At 34.8% G+C, this 24,079-nt stretch overlaps 1 protein-coding gene across 1 annotated transcript in view; it reads right to left on the bottom strand.

Moving 5' to 3' along the window:
• PTPRQ (protein tyrosine phosphatase receptor type Q) overlaps window positions 1-24,079 on the bottom strand; it is a 121,857-nt gene that overhangs the window by 60,198 nt on the left and 37,580 nt on the right. Inside the window, exons 27-39 of the mRNA XM_090139217.1 lie at window positions 23,128-23,338; window positions 21,258-21,410; window positions 20,960-21,139; window positions 20,122-20,229; window positions 18,017-18,298; window positions 16,070-16,252; window positions 14,901-15,002; window positions 13,044-13,164; window positions 9,394-9,554; window positions 7,638-7,783; window positions 1,409-1,571; window positions 638-928; window positions 72-347 (exon numbers count right to left, since the gene is read on the bottom strand). Of these exons, the coding sequence (XP_089995343.1) occupies window positions 72-347; window positions 638-928; window positions 1,409-1,571; window positions 7,638-7,783; window positions 9,394-9,554; window positions 13,044-13,164; window positions 14,901-15,002; window positions 16,070-16,252; window positions 18,017-18,298; window positions 20,122-20,229; window positions 20,960-21,139; window positions 21,258-21,410; window positions 23,128-23,338 (2,377 nt within the window). The remainder of the gene's footprint in view (window positions 1-71; window positions 348-637; window positions 929-1,408; window positions 1,572-7,637; window positions 7,784-9,393; window positions 9,555-13,043; window positions 13,165-14,900; window positions 15,003-16,069; window positions 16,253-18,016; window positions 18,299-20,121; window positions 20,230-20,959; window positions 21,140-21,257; window positions 21,411-23,127; window positions 23,339-24,079) is intronic.

Here is a 24,079-nt window from a genome sequence, read left to right as displayed (position 1 = left end):
TGTCAGATTTAAGTCAGATGCAATAACATACAGCCAAAATTTAAATGTTGGTTACAATCACTTTTGCTTACCTGACTCATCTGTGTAGAAATGAAGCACAGAAGATGGACCAGATCCTTTTATTGTTCTTGCAGCTGTGTAAATACTGTATAACGTGGATGGTACAAGGTCTTCCAAGATGATAAAATTGTTGCTGGTAGAGAATGAAACATTCTTTTCTGACCCAAACAAATTTAAATCATAGCTTATTATAATACCACTTGGCTTAACAGGAGGATCCCATGAAAGCATAACTGAGGTAGTTGAGAGATTTGAAAATGTTTTGATTATAGGTGCTGATTCTGGGACTACAAAAAGAAATAAGAAAGACAATAAAAAAAGAATAACTTCAGAAAAAAATGAGTTATAATGAAAAACGTGTTTCAGCTAGAGTAGATAGTTTAGTTTTGGTTAAAGTTTTGTTCTGAGTAAAATACAATTTCATAGGCTCAACAGAGAAATGTGTAGCAGTTGGTTGCCATTTTGCAAACAATTAAGTTTTAAATAAAATGAGAAAGATAAACTTTGTTTTTCATTTCGAAAACTATTTATTTTCCAAATTTCTTTAGGGATGAATAAAAACTATTCTTAAACTTACCATCTTCATCAGTTCTTATATGCAGTCTTAGAGCATGCAGTTCAGAAGATCCTTTATCAGTAGCTGGTGTGATTTTCAGAACGTAATCAGTGTATTTCTCCAGATTGTCAAAAATGATGCTTGTATTGTAAGTAAGAAAAGACAATATCTTATTGGTTCCCAGCTGTAATAAACTTAGAGAAACATGAAAGAAGACTAAACCATTTGGCTGGGATGGTGGAAGCCAGCTTACATTTACAGAAGATGAGGAAATGTTTTGATAGACCAGATTTTCAACAGGACCATCTGGGACTGGGAGGGAAAAACAAAAAATAAATGTGTGGATTACAGCAATAAACAACCCAAAACCAAAACAGACATACATGCCCAAAGTATGATTATTTGTAAATCTCTTTTGTAAAACACTAAATATTTTGTAAAACTTCTTAAAATTATTTACTTTTTACTATCAAAAGCAAAATATTTTCATAGCATATATGTATAACCATCTCTGTTACATTTGACTAATTAAAGAGCCTTAAGGATGGTTTAAGATAATTTTCTTATTGATTGCATCCAAAAAAGGAGCTTCTGAACTACATTCGCTGTATTACAAAGCAAAGACTCAAATCAAAATGTCTTCCAAGCAAAGGAAAATTTTAAAATACGATTTACTGGAGTTTTTTTATTTTAACTTTTCCATCTTAAAGGTAAAATCATTTTAAAATGAGTGAATATTGAATGAGTAGAAGCACTGATATACACTGTAACATTAAGAAGTTATTCACTTACTATCCTGATCTGTATACACATCTATTATTTCACTGGTTTTGTTTCCATCTCCAAAAGCTGTACTTGCAGTTAACCATAGAGTATAATGGCTGTATTTGGCCAAATCATCCAAAACTGCAGATGACATATTGACATTGCTGTCATTATCATGACTTGTGAAATTCTGAAGGAAAAAGAAATGTGTTATCACTGAAAATTAATGTTATTTATTCATTGATTTCTTTTTGTAGCTTCTCATTTAGCCATCATCACTGAGAGAGATGATTCACCATACTATTCAGGGGAAGTAAATCTATACTTTGACTACAAATAAGTTCATATTTTTATGGAAATACGCAAGTTATTTATTCGAAGATGTTAAGTATTACTCCTGCTAAGCACCAGTAATTGAATATCAATCCACCTTTTTTTTTTTTTTTATAATCACATTAGATCTGTAATATTGCAGTGAATTTATTCATATTGCAACAGATAAACAACAAAAAAAATCTGATAATTGTTCATAGATTACATGAGCACATGTGATTGTCTTATCTGATCTGTATAAAGTAAACCAAAGCACTTCCCTCACTTTATTCCTATTGTAAATAGATGTTACATAAAACTGCCTTTTTAATTTTGAACTAAAAGTTTCCTGGAGCAGAGATCTTACTGTAATGCCTGATAAATGGTTCCCTTGGTTAGTTATGCTTATCATTTATAATAAATCATTATTTCTAACGCAAACAACCATCTACAGTGTATTATGTTGAAGGTACTAACAGAATTATTTTCCTTGTACAGTTATTTGCTATCAAAACTGCATGAGAACCAAACCCTACTTTCTTTCAAACTACATACAAAATTTCACCAAAGCTACGACTGTTGCAATAGGTTACTGCTTCAGATCAGATATTATGAGGAGGCTGTTTTGGAATGAACTATTTTGGAAACTGGAAAGAAAAAAAATAATTCAGATTATTTGTGTAAGGTCAGCTATACAGCATAACAAAGTCTGTCACATCTTATTGTTTTAAAGAAACCTCAATCAGAGAACCCACAGTGGTTTGGCTTAGCATTCAAAAACTGTTGAGTGGTCATGCACCCGATAAGGGTACTCAGATCCTGTATAGGGGTAGGAAGTCAAAGCTTTGCTCCAGCTTTGAAGTATCAGTATAATTCCTCTCAAGCAGCCACGCTGCCCCATTGAGCAGATGGCATCAGCAGTTAAGATGACAATAATGTTTGCATATTCAGAAATACTGTGCATAAAGAAAGGCATACTAAAACCACATAATAAAATTAGGCTATATTTCTCTTGAGGAAAGTTCCTATTGAAGAAATCACTGTGATATTCTCTACTAAATAGCTGAGGGTTTGGTACACGATTTCTTTGCCTGCAAATTCTATTGATTTATATATAATATAACATGACCTATTATTATTATTTTGTACAGGCAAAATTAAGTTATTTCTGTAGGAAAACAAAACAAAAACAAATATAAACAATACTTATTGATTTCCTATAGATATTCACACCTGTATCTGAAGACCTAGTTTTGCCAACAGTTACTAGCACTCATTTACAGTGAGTAAGCAGTTCACTCATTGCTGAAAATATAAGTTTTTGTTATGAATACAGAACAGAAGCTGCACAAATTGACAGTACAGATTTCTATATCCGTTCCTACTGGCAGACTTAAAGCACATGGAGAGGATTGTATGAAAGATCAGGTTAGGTCAACATCAGGCAAAATACAAAGAAATTCTACCTTTATATATGACTTTCATCTAAATATAGATGGAAGATAATGCTGTCTTCATGTAAATAACTGAAAAAGATTGGGAAGAGTTTTCTTTATACTCAGGCAGAGGAAGATGCAGGAAACTAAGGATCAAATTCTAAGGCATTTGATTAAACAATCTGATGCTCAAGCACAGCATAACAGAAAATGCCTTTGGAACGAGATGCATCATCCTACTACCCTCCTGTTATTCCTACTGTTGTATATTTTTATTATGAGTAATACTTAGTAACTGACAGTAATAACTGAATAGTAATAATATCTAGTATGATCAAAAAAGGACTTATAATATTTCCAAGTTTTCAAGCTAAATTTGTCAAAGGTACCACATCAAATTTTGAGTTTAGATTTATCGGGAGTTTACTAATACGAACAGCTGAAAATCCAACTCTTACTTAAAAAGGCATACCTTTACAATTTAGCCAGCTGCCTGTCAGTTTGGCATGTGGTGAACTAATGTGAATGCTGTAACAACAGGGGTTTTGGTGGTTCAACAAAAAGCTTTTTAAAGAGAAAGTCGCATTCATACAAGGAGCCCAAGGAATGATAAGTGGGGAATACCTCAAACTTCCAGTATGACAGAATACTAGAAAAGAACACATAATGAAGAATAAAGGTTGTACAGGAAGAGCTGTGTGGGTACAAACTGAGAAAAGATGAAACTTGTACTAATTGTACCCTGGGGACAGGACACTATAGGAAGTTTTACAATTAACTGTGGCTGCAGATGAAAGCAAACAGCTTAGGATCTTTGGCTACTGCTGAAGAAATTCTTCCTTCTATCCCCTTCTTCATCCATACATGAAAGAAGTTTTGACATAGCAAAGTATCAGATTATTAAAAGCAGCTACATGTAAGCAATACAGGCCATGAAAGTGTCAGCAGAAAGTAGTATCTTCTTCACCCTAGGCAGCAGCAGAAATTTCCATTGGCATAAAGCTGTAATTAGTTCTGTTCAGACAATACAGCATTGCTCTTCTTCACTCTTGACCTTTTCCCACTGTATTTTTTTCTTTAGGTTCATTGTACCATATTGTTATTTTAAGTTACAATATCACATTACTCTGATATCAGGTGAGTAGTTTAAGCTTTGAGGCTTTGAGTTGATTAAGCTTTGAGGCTTAATCCAAGCCATCCCTCAAGGAATATAAAACATACTGTTTGCTATCTTGCTTCTTGTGGTCTGTACTGTTTTGAGACCAGCTTTTCAAAAATCTGTGTTGTACTTTAGAGCATTTTCCTTTTTCCCCTACTGGTCATACTGGCAAGAGAATAAAGTTGCTTGTTAATACAGCACGTTGCTTGCATCCCTTGTCTGCATTCTAAGATGAATCAAGCCAAATTCCACTCTGAACTGCATCTAGTCATGTTACAGTTGGATGATGTGGGGTCTAATATTCAGTTAGAAGAGCAGCATGTTTTTTTTTTTTTTTTCCTCTGCTTTGCTTCTGGTTCTCCTGCCTAGTCTGGAGCAGGACAGATGTCATGTGTCCAAGCACAAATTTATATTAGAAACCTACACCTTTCTCACTTTCTATCCAATCAAAATACAAGTGTAGAGAGATTGAATAAAATAGTTTGTTCAAGTCAATAATATGCATATGGATCATTATGTAGCAACAAGACAATTGCTTCCATTGATTCTTTTACTTATTTCCATGGTAAAACCGAGAATGTGGGTAGTACGACTGCTTGAAGCATCACACAAGGAACCACTGAACAAAATCTGAAAAGCTGCTGTTTCAAACTGTGAAAGCTTTAACTGCAGGAATCCAACAGGATGACATAGCAGTGGCAAGAACAGGAGCAACAGCGCAGGAGTTGCCCTTGGTCAGAATGTATCATCTCTTCACCACACTGGTGCAGAGCCAGGAACAGAAAACAAAAAGTAGCAATTTCCCTAGACTCATGACAGCAGAATCTGAAAGATCCAGCTGAACTTGAATCTAGCCTGGAGCAAGGGATGGTTTCTTCTGTTACCTGCTAGCAATGCTGCCTGGAAAGCTCTCAAGTTATTACCACAGACTACCACTTCACCTCAGTGTATTTCTGGAAATCTTTACCTTTACTTGATAACGATCAGTGTATTTGGCTACCAGTCAATCCTCCCTCTCTGACAGTTTTTTTTCAGATCCTGACACTATTCCACTAAAGCTACCCACTCATCAACCAAAGTCCTCAAATCTAATCTCCATTGCTAAGTTTCCCTTCTGTTGTTCTGGTCTAAATCCAAGGTCTGAGCATTCAAGCCCCTCTAAATGGACAGCCTCAGTGCAATTTTTCATGTAGATCTGTCAAGCAAAGGAACTATACATTATTCTTTACCTTATGAACTTCTGTAATTTTTCTTTTTTAGGACAAGAAACTGCGCTTCTCCTGTGACTTTCTGTATCACTCCAAGAAGTAAATAGTGCTTTTAATCTCAAGTCTTTTGATTCTTTTTTACTAAATGAAATTCCTTACTCTGCAACTACAAATTCCCTGTTTTTAACAGTGTTATTCTTATTAAGTGCTTTATACTCCAAGGATTTGAAAAATCTGTGAGGACTTCTACACATACACCAGTCACACCGGCTTTCACACACACATTTCTCTGTTGTAAAAGCTTAGTATCTGACAGAGACGAATTTGCAAAAGTTGTTTATTTTCTCCTGTGTCAATGTCTCACATCCATGGAAATGCCAAGGAACGGTATAGCATTAGGTATGGTGGTTGCCATGCCAAATAGTGAACAGAGGGATGTGAATGGCAGGGGGAGTTCAGGGGAACAGACAGATAAGGAGTGGACCATAGTTTGAGACGTTAATGATGATCTGCCAAATCCAGTAAGAGATAGATGCAGCAGCATATGAAATTTATCTTCTAGTAGTTTTCCATAGTGGAATGACTTAATAAGCAGGGCTCAAAGGATGAAAACAGTGGTTTCTACACCTAGAAGTGCAGCTACTGGCAGTGTGTTTCTGCTGTCAAGCACATTATCAGACAGCACAGCAGTAACTTCTGCCCATGCCACTGTCCTTCCCTTGCGCAACTCCTTTATGCAACAACAAAACTGGACCCTCGCCTTGTTTGGCAAATGGTACTGTGCTCCATCTTCCCTATCCTGCATTTCCAGAGTCCTCAGCAAATCCAGAGGGATAATAGGTCCCATTGTATCAGTTTCACCTTACTCTTTCATTTCAGAGTCCCACCTTCCTAAACACAGTAATAGGCTGTAGACCTCCTCTAACATCCCTTTAGTTGTCCAAGTATTAGACAAATTTCATAGGATGTGTTTGTTCAGGCAACGAACTGGTCTAAAAGTTTCTCCATGGATTTGTTAGGCCAAGAAAAATGCTGTTGGTCCAGTACTGTGTGCAAGTAGAAGCTGACACTCTGAACTGTAGCCCTAATTTTAATCTCATCAGAATGTGAATTCATGGTATGGTCCTGCTTGCATCAGAAAATATGCAGAATCTAGCAACTACACAGTTTCAGGGAAGTCAGAGATGTGTGAACTCTGAAATGTGTCAGCAATGATTCAACCAGTTATTTCTAAAATCTGTGAAATTTTTTTCTAGTTATCCTCAAAAACACGCATACCTCACACCAGACATATCTTGAGGATAAATTTATGCAGCACAGGTAATTTTTCATGCATTAATCTCTTCATGACATTAAAATCTTTTTTTTTTCTTCCCCGTATATAAAGCTTGTGAAACAAAACCTGTAAAGGTAGCTTATTTCTGCTCTATAAAAGCATACTTTTAGAAAGGAGAGCAGAAAAGCTGTAAGTAAAATTAATAAATGTGATGTATAATTAAGGATGAAACTATTAACAGCAACAACAAAAACTAAAAGAGAATGTCCAGATCACCAAAGAATAATCACATAAAATTTGCCTTTTATGCTTTATGCTAGGATTCTAGATATCTTGGTTTCAAGATACTAAATTATACTAATTTATTTCTGAGAGCAACAAAAATATGAAATAATAATCTGTTCTCTAATTTGATAGTATTACCTTCTTATTTTCAGTACTATGCAAACATGCACTAAAAAGCATAAACAGAACTGTTACAGGACTTACTTCAACTTGACAGATTAGAATAAGATAGTCTCAAGGATGTGTGAAGGGTCTTCTGTCTATAGGTGTTGTGTTTGTATAATGCATTACACATGTGTGCATATATCTGTACATAAGTTTTGCATTATATAGAGGAGACCTGTTTGCTTCATAAATAACTCTTCTCATGCTTAATGTCCAATGAGATGTACAACACAGCACACAAGATTATAAGTAGTGCTTCTGTCTTTGAAAATTAGAAAAATCTGCCTTGTGGGAAATAAAATATGAAAAGACAATACACCAATAACTACAAAATTGATATAAATAATGTTTAACAAAATAATTATTAGAACACTTTATTGAATTATACAGCTGAAGAATATAAAAAGAAGTTTACCTGTATAAATATTCCTGAGTCATTTTTGAAATAAACAGAATAGAACCGTATATTTCCATTAGGCTTTTGAGGAGGAGACCAGTAAAGCATTATCGATGTGGAAGTAAGGTTTTTGTACACAATATCTTTCGGTGGATCACCTGGAGCTGGAAATATGTTAAGTTTTAGCATACCTAACAGAAGGTTTTGTACATTATAGTACTCATGAAGTAGCCACTACAGATTTGACAACATCCTGTGTCAAATTAAATGTATTTCTGAATACGTTATAAAAACTGCTTCTGGAAATGTAAAATAGGAACTGCAAACAACATTTTAAAACTGTACTTTTCAGACATGTTTTTATTTAGGTGCAGAGGCACACAAACTTTTATCTTATAGAATTTGTCCTGTACTTACTGGTTTGCACACATGGAAAGCCTACGTTGTGCATGCACACAAATTAATGACAGAATTTTAGAATTTTGACACTATCTAATTCATAAACATAAAAGTTGACCAAGTTAAGCCTTTAAGCTCCAAATAAAGTTAATAGGAAAAAAAAAAAAAAGACACAAAAAAAAAAAAAAAAAAAAGGATTTCACAGAATCACAGATTTGTAGGGGTTGGAAAAGACCTTTGGAGGTCACCTAGTCCAATCCTCCTGCAAAACAACAGGCTCCCTACAGCAGGCTGCACAGGTAGGCATCCAGAAGGGACTTGAATATTTCCAGATAAGGAGAATTGACAACCTCCCTGGGCAGCCTGTTCAGTACTCCATCACTCCCACTGTGAAGAAGTTGCTTCACATATTGGTGCGGAACCCACAGAAAACCTAAATTAAAAGCCTCTTTCTCTCTTTGACAATTATAAACAGAGTTTAGGCTCACAATTCTTGAAGGCTAACCAGATACTTAAGTTTGGATGATATGATCATTTCTGTTTTTCCCTCTTTCCTCAGCCTATTCAATATGTAGGAAGGACCATGTAAATATTCTTCAACTAGAATCTCCTCCTATCTGGTAAGCAATATGGTTCTTGTCAGTAGCACAGAGATGTAGGAGGCTCAAACTCAATTTCTTACGTAGGCTTAAAAGAATTTACATCTACAGTTCTGGCCATATATGAAAGCACTCCACACAAATGCAGTAGAGCACTGAACACTGTAGGTGATCTTTTGTTTTGTTCTGTTCTATTTTGTATAATATATGAAAACATTAATTGGAAGGGGAACTCCAAGATCCATACCTTAAACTTCCACCCTAAAATATCAGTTCATGTTTCCAAAACAGCATTAGTAGCAAAGGCTGGAGAAAGTCTACAACCCAGTGTTTTAAAAACTCTTTTGAGCTATGACTGATAAAAACTAGTCCTGCTACTGACTTGAAAAATTTATCTGTGTATGATAGATCTGAAATATGCCTGCGTACTATGCCTGTAGGAATACACTGTATCAATATGCTTGGTGGGAAAACCAGAAATGTTAGGGAAACTAAAAAAAAAAAATCACAGCACTATATACAATATGATCATTTAAAGAAGTGATCTACCATTTTGAAAATTGTTAAAAGAAAACAAACAAGTAAATCATTGCACAGATTTCATTTTTTTTTTGTTCAGACCCCTATGAGATTGACTCTGAGGAGCATTTTTCCTATCAGAACTTACGTCAGAATATGGTAGAGAAAACAGCTATTAAAATATATTATAATATTTTTATAATGACAGAAAATCAAGGCTGAATGAAATCAAATATTCATATTATATATAAGCTTACCTCCTTCAGAAGTTCTGAATATTATAGTATCACTTTTTATGTTGCCATCTCCAAATTTTGTACTTGCTGCTACATATGCACTATACTCAGAGTTATTTTCCAGATCTGTGAACTCCAGTGATGTTTCTGTTACATTAACACTCCTTTTTGACATTTTATTCCTGAAGAAAAGATATTTTATTAATTAGTTATGCATGGATACAATTGTGGTGTATAATGTCAAATAGAAAAATGCTATCCTGTGGCAAATACATATAATTTAGGCTTTAAAGAAGATCTCAATGAATTCTGCCATATATATTTGAAAAGCTCACTTCTGTGCTTTTGTATCTCAATGGAGCTCTTAATTTCACTTAAAAACAAAACAAAACACAACAGAAACATGCATGTAAATTACATCAGCAAAGAAGATTATAATATGGAATATCAAGGAAGAGCATGTCCATCCTGTAATTGCTATCAAGTGTGGTATCCTTGGGAAGGACACACTAGGGCATAACTAAACTGTCTCCCTAGACAGAAATAGCGAAATATAAAAAGATTATAGCAGGGAGCATGCCCTACTGTGACTCTGTGAAATTGGTCAGAAGGCTGAAGTTATAAATGGAATAATAGAAGATGATATGGAACAGGAATTAGCTGGTGCTGAGTTAATTCTGGTGGAATGTAGCAGGGGATCAGAATGGAACTCTAGTCAGGTCAAAACCAGCCTAGAATGACTATAAGATGTAACATTAATAAAACGCTGGTATTAGCATAGGTATGAAATGATTATCAGAAAATAAAATAAGATACAGGAACAACTACCTTGAATTTTAAAATTCTGTTATTTAATATTTTATGAAAACCTAGCACAGAAAAGGCTAGATAACATTCCATTCCTGAAAACAGTTTTGAATGAGTGGATGCCCTGTGCCTCTAATGGGATTTCATAGGGGAATTATAATTTGACAAGTTCAAAATTTAAAAAAAAAAAAAAAAAAAAAAAAAAAAGCTCATCATTTCATAGTCTTGATAACAGAAAACGTTACTAACATTTACATTATTCTCAAAGTTCTGAGAGTTTAAGTAGTCTGTAAAGAGATACGAAACATTGCCATTACAGTTATGAGATTCTATATGAAGAAAAGACATACTTTCTTGGATCTTTGCCCATTATATTCTTAGTGTGGAAAAATGTAGCTGGTTATAACTTAAGTAAGAAGAAAACTTACAGCTTACTGCTGCAAACACTTCCATTCTGAGTAACTGCATTCTCATAACATCTCCACAACTAGATCATAGATAAGATCTAGAGCTTGGAGCATTTCAATAAAAGTTGATTTTCTATTTGGAAAGCAACGGAGACTGCAATCAAAACAATAAGAAAACACTGACAAAATGGATGCAGGCTTCACAGACAATGAGAAAAAGGTCTAGCAGGGTAAACTAAGCTGAGGAATTTTAAGAACTAAGTTTAATGAAGAATATTGAGTTTTAAATGACAAACTGAGACAAAAGAACTCCTGAGAAATTGCGTACTTGAAAAAGACAGGGACCACAGTTTCATGAAAAAGCTGTACTCTTAAGTAGGTTTGGTCAGTAATTATCCCACACAAATTTGTTGAACAGGAGAATAACAATTTTCGAGTCTGAAATTCTTTCTTGAAAGAACTAAGGTATTGGTTGCTAAACTACTACAGAAAAATGTTAATGGCTCTTGTCAAGTTAAACAGTTTTGTTAATACACCTCGATACTGTACAAGTGCAGACTCAGAGAATAGGAGTTTGTAGATCAAAGTACCCAGAAAATCTCTTTGCTGTTTGCTAGCACTCAAAGCCAACTTGCCCTGAGACAAAGCCTTGAAAGATAATAAAAATGAGAATGTTACTCTTTATGTTCTAGAAGTTGCAACTTCTTTTCCTCAAATCTTTAAATTTACCAATTTTTCTGTAACTGTTGCAATGTATTTAAGAGAAAGAACATTTATTTAGCATCAGTATTAGCTTCTTTCTTCTTTATTAAGAAGCTCTGGGAATAACAATCTCCCAAGTAAAATATTGGATGCCCCTCAAAAGCAGAAAGCAGCAACTATGGCAAGGCAGTTTGCCTTGTCAAATCTCATGTTACAATGCATTAGATGAAATTACATAGCCAGTTCCATTAAATAGTTAAAATATAAAAAAGAAAAAAAAAAAAAAGTGAAGTTGTGAGAAGTTATGAGTGAGTTTGTTGCTTCAAGATGATACCTAATGCCTGTTTAATTTTAGATATGGCACAGTAAGGATGGATAAGACACAGTAAGGAGAATATGGAGGGAAAACTGACAAGGGTTACTTCAAAAAGTTATGTGGTTGTTTAAATGAGATATTTGGAGAGGTGGTTCAATGGAATGATGGTTTTTAATAACAAATTCTTACTAACTTGCCACAGCAAAATTAGTAAGCTTTTAGACAATATAAGGAAAGAAGGTGCTGTAACACAGTCTATCAAAATGATAATTCATATTGTGAAGTAACACTTTCCCAGATGTAAGATAGGCATTAATTTATTTTTCTTTGTGGTAAAGGAGCACAAGACTTTGCAAACATAGTAGAAAGAACAAGAAGGCCAAATTTAACTCTTTTGGAAAAATGACTCTCTCCTGCTCATTTGAGAAGTAACTTAGCTAGAAGTTATAACTTAAAAAAAAAAAAATCAGTAGAAATCAAGGCCAAGTTCTACCTCAAAACTGCAGTCATATTAAAATAGTAAATGTAAGCTCAATAATATAGCATTTATAAAGACTGATAATTTGCATACTCAGATCACATCTCATAAGGTGGCCTTCTTTATAATTTTCTTCCAGCGCCTTTTGCAGTGGCAATAGAATGGTACATTGGAAGTGCAATTGTTAAAAGTAATCAACAACAAAATCTTCTTAATCCTAGAAGTTATATTTAGATCTTTGAAGAGACAGCACATCACTAGACTGAATTATTTTATGCAGAGAACAGCAGAGAACCTGTAAGTTTTAAAATACCAAAATCCCTTCTGAAAGATTAGAAAAGATCCCAGGAGCAACGACAAGAAAAAAAATGCACAGAAGCAGAAAGGACAGAAAAGAAAACAATATAGTAAATGAAAAACATATGTTAAATTTTTTTTCTATAAATATAATATATACAAAATACAACATTAAGGATAACTGATAGTACATACAGACTATTATTGTGACCCTTGTGTTCTTATGTCATTTAGATGGTTCCTAGAAGAGCTCTCAGATTTCTTTCATGTACTTTCTACAAAAGAAATCTATTTTACATCAATTTGAGATATTTATATTTTAGGATAAGCCAGTGCCCTGCCTCAAAACAGGCCCAATCAGTATAGAATGAAAACCAACACAATCTAAATCAAATTTTAATTTACACTGGAAAAAACCCATCATTAAAAAGAAGAAAAAAAAAACCAAAAAAAACAGAAAAATCTTGCAAGATATTCAACATTCCAATTTTCAGCTACCACATTATATCTGAATTTGTGTACACAAAAGGCTAACATTCTAAGTGTTGAATGAATATGCATTCACCAAAAACATGTAATCAACATATTGTGTAAGAAAAACCTAACATTCCTGCTAGGTTACAGATTAATATTTATCCTCAGAACTATTTCCAGGAAATCTTACCAGACGTAAACTGTGTAATAGAGGATAATTCCATTTGGCTCCAGTGGAGGTTTCCATGACAACTTCACAGTGACACCCGACAACTGTTTTACTGAGAGGGATTCTGGAGGCGAACTAGGAGCTATAAAATAAGAGAACAGGACACAACATCTTGGTAAACAGCTAAGATCTATGGGATATGCAACACCCTTACATAGAACAGTAATTATTTGTGATGAAAAATTAGCTTTGTACTACACCAGCACAGTATCCATCAACTAATATTATAGCACAGCTTCTTTTCCTTTTTCTGAGAGATGATAAAAGAAGATTTTGCATGGTGGTGTTTGAACATCTGTTTCTGTGATTCAATGGAAAAAGTACTTCATGAGAAAACAGTGTATTGGGTAGGTCACAGTGATTCACCTACTGTCCGAGTACACTGCTGTAATGTTTTTTCTTCTAATAAAAGCAAGAGCTTTATAGGTATGAACATGTGTAAAATACAGCAAAATAGTTCCCCTGAGGGAAAAGAGGTGCTGGAAATAATTATATGAAGCACCAAAATGTGGAAAAATCAATAAGCATGGCACTGAGAGATGATAAAATGTGAGATACTAAGCAGTGGTAAAATGTATTCACTCCATCCAATAAGGACCACGTTCATACATTTTATGTGTCACAAGGGCAAGTATAAAGATGGGCATTGACTGAGACCAGTAAAATTCATGTTAAGATGAACTTTACGTGACACCATGTAACAATTTTGTAGGGAAACAGAATAAGTAAGTGAAAATGTTGGATCATGTTTAATTTTATTCCAATTGAAGTACTCTAAAGTTCATTTAAGTATTGCTGAAGAAATATGTATCTAAGTAAGCATTAGTGATAACACTGTATTAGCATGTTATTGTGAAGTAAACCTTGATTCACAGATAGTAGTAGTACTATGTAGAATGACTTTTGCTCCTCTCAAATTAAACCAAAAAGCATCATGTACTAAAAATTCAAGTCATAATTGTAGTCATGCATGAAAATCGAGAATAAGAGCATAGTTATTAGCACATCTATGAAACATTTGGTCTGAAACTTGGAACACTATGTTCCTGTGAATAAAGTACATGTGGTGTATTATAAATACTGTTTCTCAGTTGTTGTTATTTCTTTCACTATCTTAGAAGTTGGCATAAAAGTTTTAAAACTCTGTACACTTAAGAAAAAACATTTTTCATGAACAAAAGCTGCCAGTGAGTTTCTGTATTTAGAAGCAAAAATGGTGATAGCTGTATTTATTGTTTTACATGTATTACCATCAGTGGTTGTATAATAAAGGATCTATGAAATAGTGAATGCTGTATCTTTTTGTCCGATTCATACTGAATTTTTTATTCAGGGGATATTTGTTGCTGAAGGACAGGATTAGCATTGCTCTAAATAAAAATACTCTGAGTAAAAGATGGATTTATCCAAATTAGCTATTTGCAGTGTGCTCCAGCAATATTACTACTGAGCAAATATTTATTACTGATGGCATGTATGTAAGGACATCAGCACCTGGGAGGCATGCGAAGACCTATTATAATCGAAAGCCAGTGCTCCCTAAAACATGGAATGAGATTTAATTTAGGAATGCATGGTGCGATGTTTATGCCAATGCAGCTTTAATTTGTGTTCTTAGTGTATTCCTCCCTTTATAAACACACACATGCACACACACACACACAAAGGGATGTGAACAGTTGAATGAATAGATAGATGGAGATTAATAGAGTTATAATTACAGAAACATTTCTAAAACCTACATATATATGACATGAAGTGTAATCGGTTAGGACTACAAGTAGAAAAAGGCACATCACAACTTCTGTCCTGACTTACCATCCTCATCAGTCAGTATAGGCAGAGGTGCACTACGAAGGCCCTCTCCCAACATGGTACTAGCAGACACTTCTATCATATATTCTGTATATTTCTTCAAGTCTAAATGAAGAAGAGTAGTTCAGTAAATCAAACATTCAGTGAGGGAATCTTCTTCTATTAATGGAAAAAAACTTGAGATCGTGTGTTACAAGGAGTTCTGAAGTGCTGAAGAGGCCTATCACTTGTGCCTTCAGAGATTAAAATGAGCATTAGGAAAACCTGAACACAAAATATTTTGCATGAACAATAGAAGGGATGAAGTTCTAATTACCAGTTAAAATCATATCCTGAGTTGGAAGGGACACACAGGTGTCATCAAATCCAACCACTGGCTCCACACAGCACTACCCAAAATCAAAGCCTGTGAGAGCACTGTCCAAACACTTGAATTCTGACAACTCGGGGCTGTGCTCACCACCCTCTGGTGAATAGCTTTCTCCTAACGCCCAACCTGACCCTCCTCTGATGCAGCTCCATGTCGTCCCCTCAGGTACTGTTGCTGTCACCAGAGAGCAGAGTTCAGCGTTGCCCCTCTACTCTCCTTATGAGGAGCTGTAGGACACCATGAGGCCTCCACTCAGCCTCCCCTTCTCTGGGCTGGACAAATCTCATACGTTTTACCCTCTAGACAATTTTATACTTCCTATTTCTGGAATGCTTAGACGTTTGTCCTTAGCACTGCTTTGAAAATTTGCTAATTAAGGTATTGAGTGGCCAGCATTAACTGCTCCCTGATAGAGCAGGCTAATGCGTAATAACGACTGAACAAATCAAAAGATGGAAAGGTGAGTGAAAAGGGAAGCATTATATTGACAATAAAATTGGTGACCTCGGTGCTTACTTTGTCACAATGATAATTATGTCAAAAAAGTCTAATTAAATTTAAATGTCTAAAACACAGTAAGAGGCATGTTAGATTGTATACCAAGCGTGGGCCACTCCACAACAGTACTATAGGGCTCAACTGGCTACTTCTTAGGACAAGTGGACCAACTTAGGACCAACTATATACGGACAAGAATGATCTTGTCCATCCAGTGAATCAATTGTCCTGCATCAGTCGGTCTGTTGAGCCCTTCTCAGAACAAGTTGCAGTTGCCTTAAGATTCATATCATTATGTACTAGCCTGTAATACGTAGTACCAGGTGAGTGGTGTTTATAACTCTTTCCTCGGTTCCATTAGTCCTCTTGAGATATATTGTGTAGGTCTGTATGATTCCATTGGGAATGGATGGTGGAAAAAATGACAGCTCAATTTCCGTGGATGAGATGTTCCGATACGTTATGTTTTCTGGTGCAGAATTGGGAACTAGAAGATGAAATTTAGACTTGTAAAAGATTCCAGTGAGTTTCATTGATTTCTTAAGCATTTTCTTAAATTGGTTAAAATGAAAAACACTGCAAACATTTTTATTTTTATCCTTTTTTGTGTGTATTTTTTTGTTGTTGTTGTTTGTTTTTTGCTAAAATACATTTCAAAAGAGGCAATATCCAGAAAGGAAATAAATGCCACTAGAGGCAGTGGAAACAGCCCCCAGTTTTGCCTAATTTCATGTTAAAATAGTAACAAAATGCTCTCAGGAGCCTTTTGAATACATCAGCCCATGAACAGGTTGTAGTTCACTAAAAATGCTCCATTTTCCAGCTCCTCTTTTATTTTTATTCTTCTCATCTCAAAAGATGTTTTTGCATTCTCTATCACAGGCAGCTAGAATTCAAATTTTTGTTCTGAGCATCAGGGAGCTAGGCACTGTTAAGGGGCTTGAAAATGAAACTTATAGAAAATAGACATGTCTAAGTTAAAAAGAACAATAAAAAAACACCTATGGATAAGTACATTGTATCAATTGGGCAGATACCTATGTATCTATCATGTCTGTCAAAAAAACAAACAACAAAAACAAAGAAAACCCACAACAACAAGAAAGTACCACCAATACAATGTTTTTTGCCTCTATTTTGAGTTCAATCTCATGAACTCTTAAAACTAGGTGCCTGTGTTCTCATTCCATATGAGTTCTGATTGGTTTGGCAGCTCTGGAACACACCTACTTCACACATGGTAAATCAAATTTCCTTTCAGAAACAAGGAGTTCACAGTAATAACTACTGTGTATTTGCAATCAAGAAGCAAGTGCATATTCCCCACACTTTTTTGAGATAGAGCACTACAGTCACGTCTTTCCTTACTGAAAAGTCTAATGAACAGAGCACATTTAACTCCAGATCTAAGTATAGACAAATTACCCAGTTGTCTAAGACAGCAAATTAGTGAAGATTTCGAAAAGCCTCAGAAAAGTATGAGTGTCATACCAGATGTACCTGGATATGTCTGAGTCCTGAAGAAAACCAGCCACCTTTTATTCCTGAACCTACAGCTTAACTCAAACATCAGTTCCTCCATGTCAACCATTGCTCAGAATTTTTCCTAGTACAACTCCTGTTTAGCTCCACTGAAAAGCTGATGACCCTCCCTCTTTAATTTATATTCCTTTTTTTACACTATCTTATTTTGCAGCATACTTAAGTCTTCCTGTATGCCTTGTTACAACTTTTTAATATTCATCCTTTCTTCCCAATCCTCACTTATTCTTTTTCTTGGAAAAATTTAATTTTATTTGTGCATTGTCCAAAATATTTCCAGCAACAAACAAACTCAACTACTACAAAATAGCACCTTATCAGTTAATCCTGATATATTTCTTTAACCGTTACAATTGATTTCTTACAAAATTTTAGTTCATAAATTGTATTCCAAGTCAATCTCACATTTTGAAACCCTACTTTCTTATAAAATTTTATTTTCCTACAAGATACAAGAAATACTTGAGGACAAATAGTAAAATATGTGATGTCATGAGACGTGTATTCCAATTGTTTACTTTTTAATCACTCATACTATTTCCTTATGTTTGTTTTGTGTATACAAGAGAAAAAAGAGGATTCAAAGTTTCTGCTTTGCAAAGCAAAAACCTACTTTTAAAATAAATTAAGATGGACTATCAAGCATCAAATGCCACCATAAAGCACTTGTCAGAAAAAAAAATAGTTTTCAAAAAAATTATACACTCACCAGTTTCAGAAGTTCTCACCAGAAGTGGGAGAGATGACTGATTCCCATGGCCAAGTCTGGTGAATGCCCTTACAGAGATGTTGTAGAGAGTATAAGGCATCATTTCAGTAAGTGATATCTTTGTAGATGAGGTATTTCTCACAAATAAATCGTTAGAATCACTGTATAGAACTTCATAGTGAGTTATGAGACCATTAGGCTGCTCAGGTGGCGACCATTTCAGGTTTATCTCTGTTGCAGTCACATTTATTATCTCTACATTTTGGGGTGGGGAATCTGGTTCTGTAGTAAGAAATCAAAGAACAAAAAAGTCTGAGACATTCAGTTAATTGAATATAGGACTGATCTGATAAACCTATTGGATTATTAGTAAATTTCTGTATTTTTAACTTTCCACTAAAAAAAGTAGACAACTTTTTGTATCAGTACAACTTCCTTTGTCTATTGCCTTCATTCAGACTGATTCTTCAAACCCTCTCACTGATTTCCTCTAATTTAATTTTTGTCAGAATGTCATCTTTTTGTCTTCTTCTTAATATTGACCTGTCCTATTTCCCTCAAACACCAACTGAACCAGGAAAGGGACCCTTTGCAGTGTAATTGAATTCCCTTTAGTTTACTGATAGAGTTGTTAAAGGATAACCACTGAAGATCCCAATGCAAATCTTGCATACATGGGTTACAAGGTGAAGCAGAAAGCAAGTCCAGCTCTAGGGTAGTGTGTTGGCTGAATCTACTGGCAATGTAATTTCATGCAACTCTAGAGAGTTCGTAACCCTCTGAAGAGCTGAAGGAGTAAGTGGGCTGCACTTATGAGTCAAGTCAGCTCTGAGTATCAACCTTGATTCCTCTAAAGGCCTCATCACTTCACTCCTACGTAACCTATCTATAAAACTGAAGAAAAAAACGTTGTAAGAATCCTGGATTATGCTATTCAATTTGTGCGCAAATAAATATATACAGACATTTTAGAATTTGTCTTGAAGCTTTTTGATGTAAAGGTGTCGTGGAACCACTTTCATTCCTGATTTCTGAGCCCATGAATGAAAAAAAAATGTTCACTGTAATAAATCACTACTCTTTGGAAGGCAGGACAGCCTGCATAAATAATTCCCATGTGAAGAAGCTTTATTTTCAACTGAAATGGATTTTTCAATTTATCTGTCATGGAAAAGAAATATTTAAGTACCATAGCCTGGTATCTTTCATGCTAACGTTGCTTAAGTTAGATGTAGTGACTGTGCTATCTGGAGTTCTCTCTCTCTTTTCAACTCATCAGAACTAAGGCAAGCTGTCATTTCTAGGTTGGCTATGGTAAGGATACATGAACCTCAATCTGAACTTCATCAGGAAAGCTAAAGAAAGAGAAGAATAAAAGGAGAATACACACAGCTTTGTAATAAGGCAGGAATTATCACTGATTTTGTCCCAATAGTTTGCCCTGGGCTTACATATATCTCTTAATTAATTATTGAACTGAAACTCAACTTTGAATAACTTTCTGTCATATTCAGATGCAGGGCACTTTAAACTTAAAATTTGTTTGGGAAATAGATATTTAGGTAGGCAGTTTCCCATTAATGTGATATGTCTTTCCTCTGTAAAAACTAATAGCATAGAAGCACAAAAGCTGTAAAACAATATGATGAACACTTCACATTTTGCTGTTTACTATTTTGGTTGGTTGGCTACTCAAGTTATCTAAGCTTCATAAATCTCCATAATATTTAATCCTTCAATCCTTTACTTTCTTTTTTCCCACTTGATTATTTCTCCTGTATTGTAGTGTATTTGACAGCTGTGAGAGATAAATGACAATTAGATTATTGCTTTCTTTATTATTTTGATAAAATCTGGAAATAATTCAAAGCAAGTGAAAATAAAAACCTGATATAAATGAGGAATGATTAAGTATTGAATTCATATTTCTGCTCTGTAAATGAAATTCCTCTCTTTGTGGAGGCCAATGGCAATTCAGCCACTGACTGATTGAAGACTAATAATTTCAACAAACACTGATTTTATTAATAAGCTTTCTTCCCATCCTTAGGTATGTGACCAGACTTCTTTTATATATATATATAAAATCATCATTGCAAATTTACCATCTTCAGGGGTTCTCACAAAAATATCATTCTCTTCAGACAAAGCACTTTCTCCAATCACAGTAGATGCTGCAACTCTCATTTTATAGTTGGTGTATTTTTTTAAACCTAAAAAGATTAAGTAAAAAAACAAAAGAAAAATGACTGGTGATGATCTTCCTTGAACATGTTATAGCTTTCTTATAAAACTATTCAAATGCTCATATGAAACATATTTGCCACCTAAAATATAGAATTTGCACAATATCTTTTATTTGGGGAGTGTCAAATAAACACTCAGACAAATCAATAGGTTTTGAAATAATTAACCTAGCTTCAACCCTGTAAATTGCTTTAGTTATGAAAAGAAGGGATGCGCCCGTATACAAACAAATATGTATTTTATTGTACATGCATTACTCTGTTTAGCTCAAATAAGTGCCTGAAACAGCACAACTAATATATTTCCTTCAATTAGCATAAATATTATCACCTTAAAAGAAGAAAATTATTATTAACATTAGACAAATTCTGTATGGAAAAGAAATCAAGTCTGAAAAAGAATGAACAGTTTAGAAACATTTTTCTATGTAGAAAGAATGAGATGAGAAAAAATTGATAAGGAGAATTCCACTTGAGAAATTACTACTCGCTACATTACTTGCCTTATGTAGTCCTCTCTGCCGCTCTCACATTCCCTACATACCTCTCCTCAGCAGACAAGTCTGGCACCAGTTTCCCATCTGCACTGTGTGCATGTGTGGATGGGGCAGACTTGCTCTACCTACCTTACAGTGGCTACATTATATAAAGTTGAAATAATATATTTGCAATTATTTTTTAGCACACGACACAGTACCTGTCATAAGTAAGCTGTTGTTTGAAGTTGTTGTGTGGAATGCTCTTTTTGTATCTAGCTCCATTGCATAAACGGTATAATGGATGATTTTCCCATTGGGATTTGCTGGAGGATCCCAGTACAGCAAAACAGAGGAGGAACTAATATTCTTATAAGATATACTTTGCACTGAGCTTGGAACTTAAATGAAAATAAACAAACAAAAAATGTAACAGTAAGTAAAAGAAATTATTTTTAACAGATTAAAATTTCCTGAAAGAATTTAGAGACATTAACTTAGCTCTGAGCTACATTTTACCTTGCTCACGTGTCCTGACTGTGAGAACAGATGGTGGCCCTTCTCCAATAGCAGTGAAAGCAGACACACTGATTGTGTAGTCTGTGAAAGGTACAAGGCCCTTTATAACGTATGACAGTTCTTCGCCCAAAATGTCAGTGGCATACTGATCATCTGTGATTAAGTGGAGAGAAATAGTCACTTATTTGTAAACTCTTATTTTTTCTTTTGTGTTCTAAACTCTGACACAGCAACCTACAACAATTTTACTGCAAAAAGAATTACTTTCCATGGCAATCAAAAAAAGAATAAATAAAATGTTACACAGTGTCTCATCACCAAGGAGTTATTGTTTTAAGTCAACCCTCAAGCATATAATCCCCTCTGCTTTTCAGAGGTCTTCTATGACGTATGAAATTCAGACAGTAGGAAGAAGGATAGACAGCTTGGCTTAGGTGAAAGAATGCCTGGTAACAAACTAAAACTAAATTAAAACTGACAACTATCTCAGAACAAAAATGAGATTTAAAATAAAGAGCGATCTAGGAACTAGGAAACAGCATACTTGTAGACAGTCTATTTTTCTCTGTAATTACAGAACTGTAGTTTCTACACTATTGAGGTTTCTTTTTGTTTGTTCGTTTATTTTTAGGGTTTTTTTTTTGTTTCCTTTCCCTCCCAACGACTATACTTGAAATGGCTCCCATCACGTATCACTTCATTCACTGGTATTTTCAGCAGAAGAGTCGGAGCAGAATGAAGAAATCATGCACATGCTCACAAAGAGTTTTTGCTGCACCAGAGAGCACATCTGTGAATGAGTCCAAAGTCAGCAGCAGCCCAACTGTGCTAGTCAAAATCCTCTAATATAAAGGAGCCACTATGACATTGCAACATGAAAAGGTTTGGGTACTTTACACATCTAAGTATCAGGCCCAAAGGTTAGCATCTAAATATCAGAAAGCACTGTTGAAAACTTGGTTGTCAACAACTTTACTAAAACAACTACTTTTGCACTATCTTACAACAGATGATGTTCGAATTTAATTTTTCATCAACATAGACATTTTAGCAACTCACTAACTGAAGCTGAATGAGGCAGTAAAAAGAAAACTCACTTTTAAAGCACTGTTTTCTCTGTATGACAGAGAAGACCCCTTAGGATTACTATAGTAAAGATCCACTCAACACTACAGAATTTAATGGATTAAATTCTGGTCTTAAACACTAGTGCAGACAGAGGAATCCAGTGATTTCAATAACTCTTTTAAAAAATTGACTTTCTGTCTACTGCTTAAAATTCTCACTGTAAAAATTCAGAGTGGTATTTTAAAACCTCTCCTGTCAGCAAAGGACTGCTTAATGATTTGTTAATATTCATACTTAGCAAAGAAACACTGTTCCATTGATAATACAGAACAAGTGTACACACTAATGACATCACCATGTCATGGGGTCATCTCCACCTGTTTGTAACCCATATAGCCAAGTTGTAACTTTTTGACCTATTTACCTTCACTGACATTTGAAAACCTATTAGTCAAAAGGCTTAGAGAAATCAAGGTCTCTGAAGGGCTTGGAGATATGTTAATCCCTGACAATCACACCTGCTTTGGCAACTGTAATAACTGATTGTCTATGCAGCTTGGCTGATGGCTTTCGGGTGCTCCTTTCACTAGGAAGAAGGTCAGCTGGGTGACAAGGGGCTAGTTCCTGCCTGTGTGGCATTCCCATTTGCTTCAGGAGGTTATTTGGTAGTAAAAAAATCCAACTCCAGCAAATGACCCATTCATAATTTGCCTGAACCATGTGCTAAAGTTTGTAGTTGGGACAGTGATGGTGGTCCTCTGGAGCAAGCGAATAGGTAGAAAAATATCTTGAAATATCTTACCCAAAGTAGAATCTAATTCTGCAGCTCCATTTATAGCAGGCAAATGATCATCAGATGCACTTGTAAATATCACTGGAGAAGCTGTCTGAATACTAGAAAACATTTCACCTGAACCTTCATATAATTCATTCGCTGTTTCTATTGAATTCCAGGTGGGAGAAGGTTCAATGTTTTCATTTATCATGTATGGTTCCAAAGAATCAATCAAATACTAAAAATTAGAAAAATAAAATCACAATCTTTGTCATTATTATATTCCTTATTGCAAAGATTACAATAATATTCATGTGATATATAATTAACTTTGCAAAACAATATTTTTCACAAGAAAGCTCAGGTGCTTGTAGCCTACAGCTTGCTCATTTTAAAAATAAACAAACAGCACATGCATTTTAAAAATTTCTTAAAATTTCTTTAAAAAGTTTCTTAAAGTTTCAAATTTAATGTTATTATCCTTGTAACTATATTGAAAAGACACATTTGAGCTCGGAAGACTCCATGTGTACTAAGCATTTTCCAGCAGGGTAGGAGGTGCTGACAAGAAGAGGGCTTCAGATGCCCCCACTAGGCCCTGAGGAAGAAGAACAACAGGTTGATCAGATTGATTAAAGGGAAAAAAGTTATCTATATGACCTCTGAGTAAAGAATAGATGAGAATGGGAGAAAAACAGAGGCTAATGAAATGAGTTTTAAAAAAGGGAGTAAATATGTGGAAAAGAAGAATGAAAGGGAGGCAAGTGATGTAAAGGTCAATAAGACAGCAGGGTCAGGCAAAAGACAAATTTGAAAAGGGATGCAAGTAGACTTAAAGGGAGAAATTACTACTGTGAGAGGTACAAGGAAAGCTGAAGAGAGAGAGGCTAGAGAATAAGCGTAAAATGGTGTATAAGCACTTGATCATTATGGCCCTTCAGAATGTGGGACCAAACCCAGGATTGCAGTGTCTCTAAAT

Source organism: Phasianus colchicus, chromosome 1, assembly GCF_987193195.1.
Source record: "Phasianus colchicus chromosome 1, bPhaCol1.hap1.1, whole genome shotgun sequence".
In the NCBI taxonomy this organism is placed as follows: domain Eukaryota; kingdom Metazoa; phylum Chordata; class Aves; order Galliformes; family Phasianidae; genus Phasianus; species Phasianus colchicus.
Note: the sequence above shows the minus strand (reverse complement) of the source record. Positions and strands in the feature narration are given on the sequence as shown.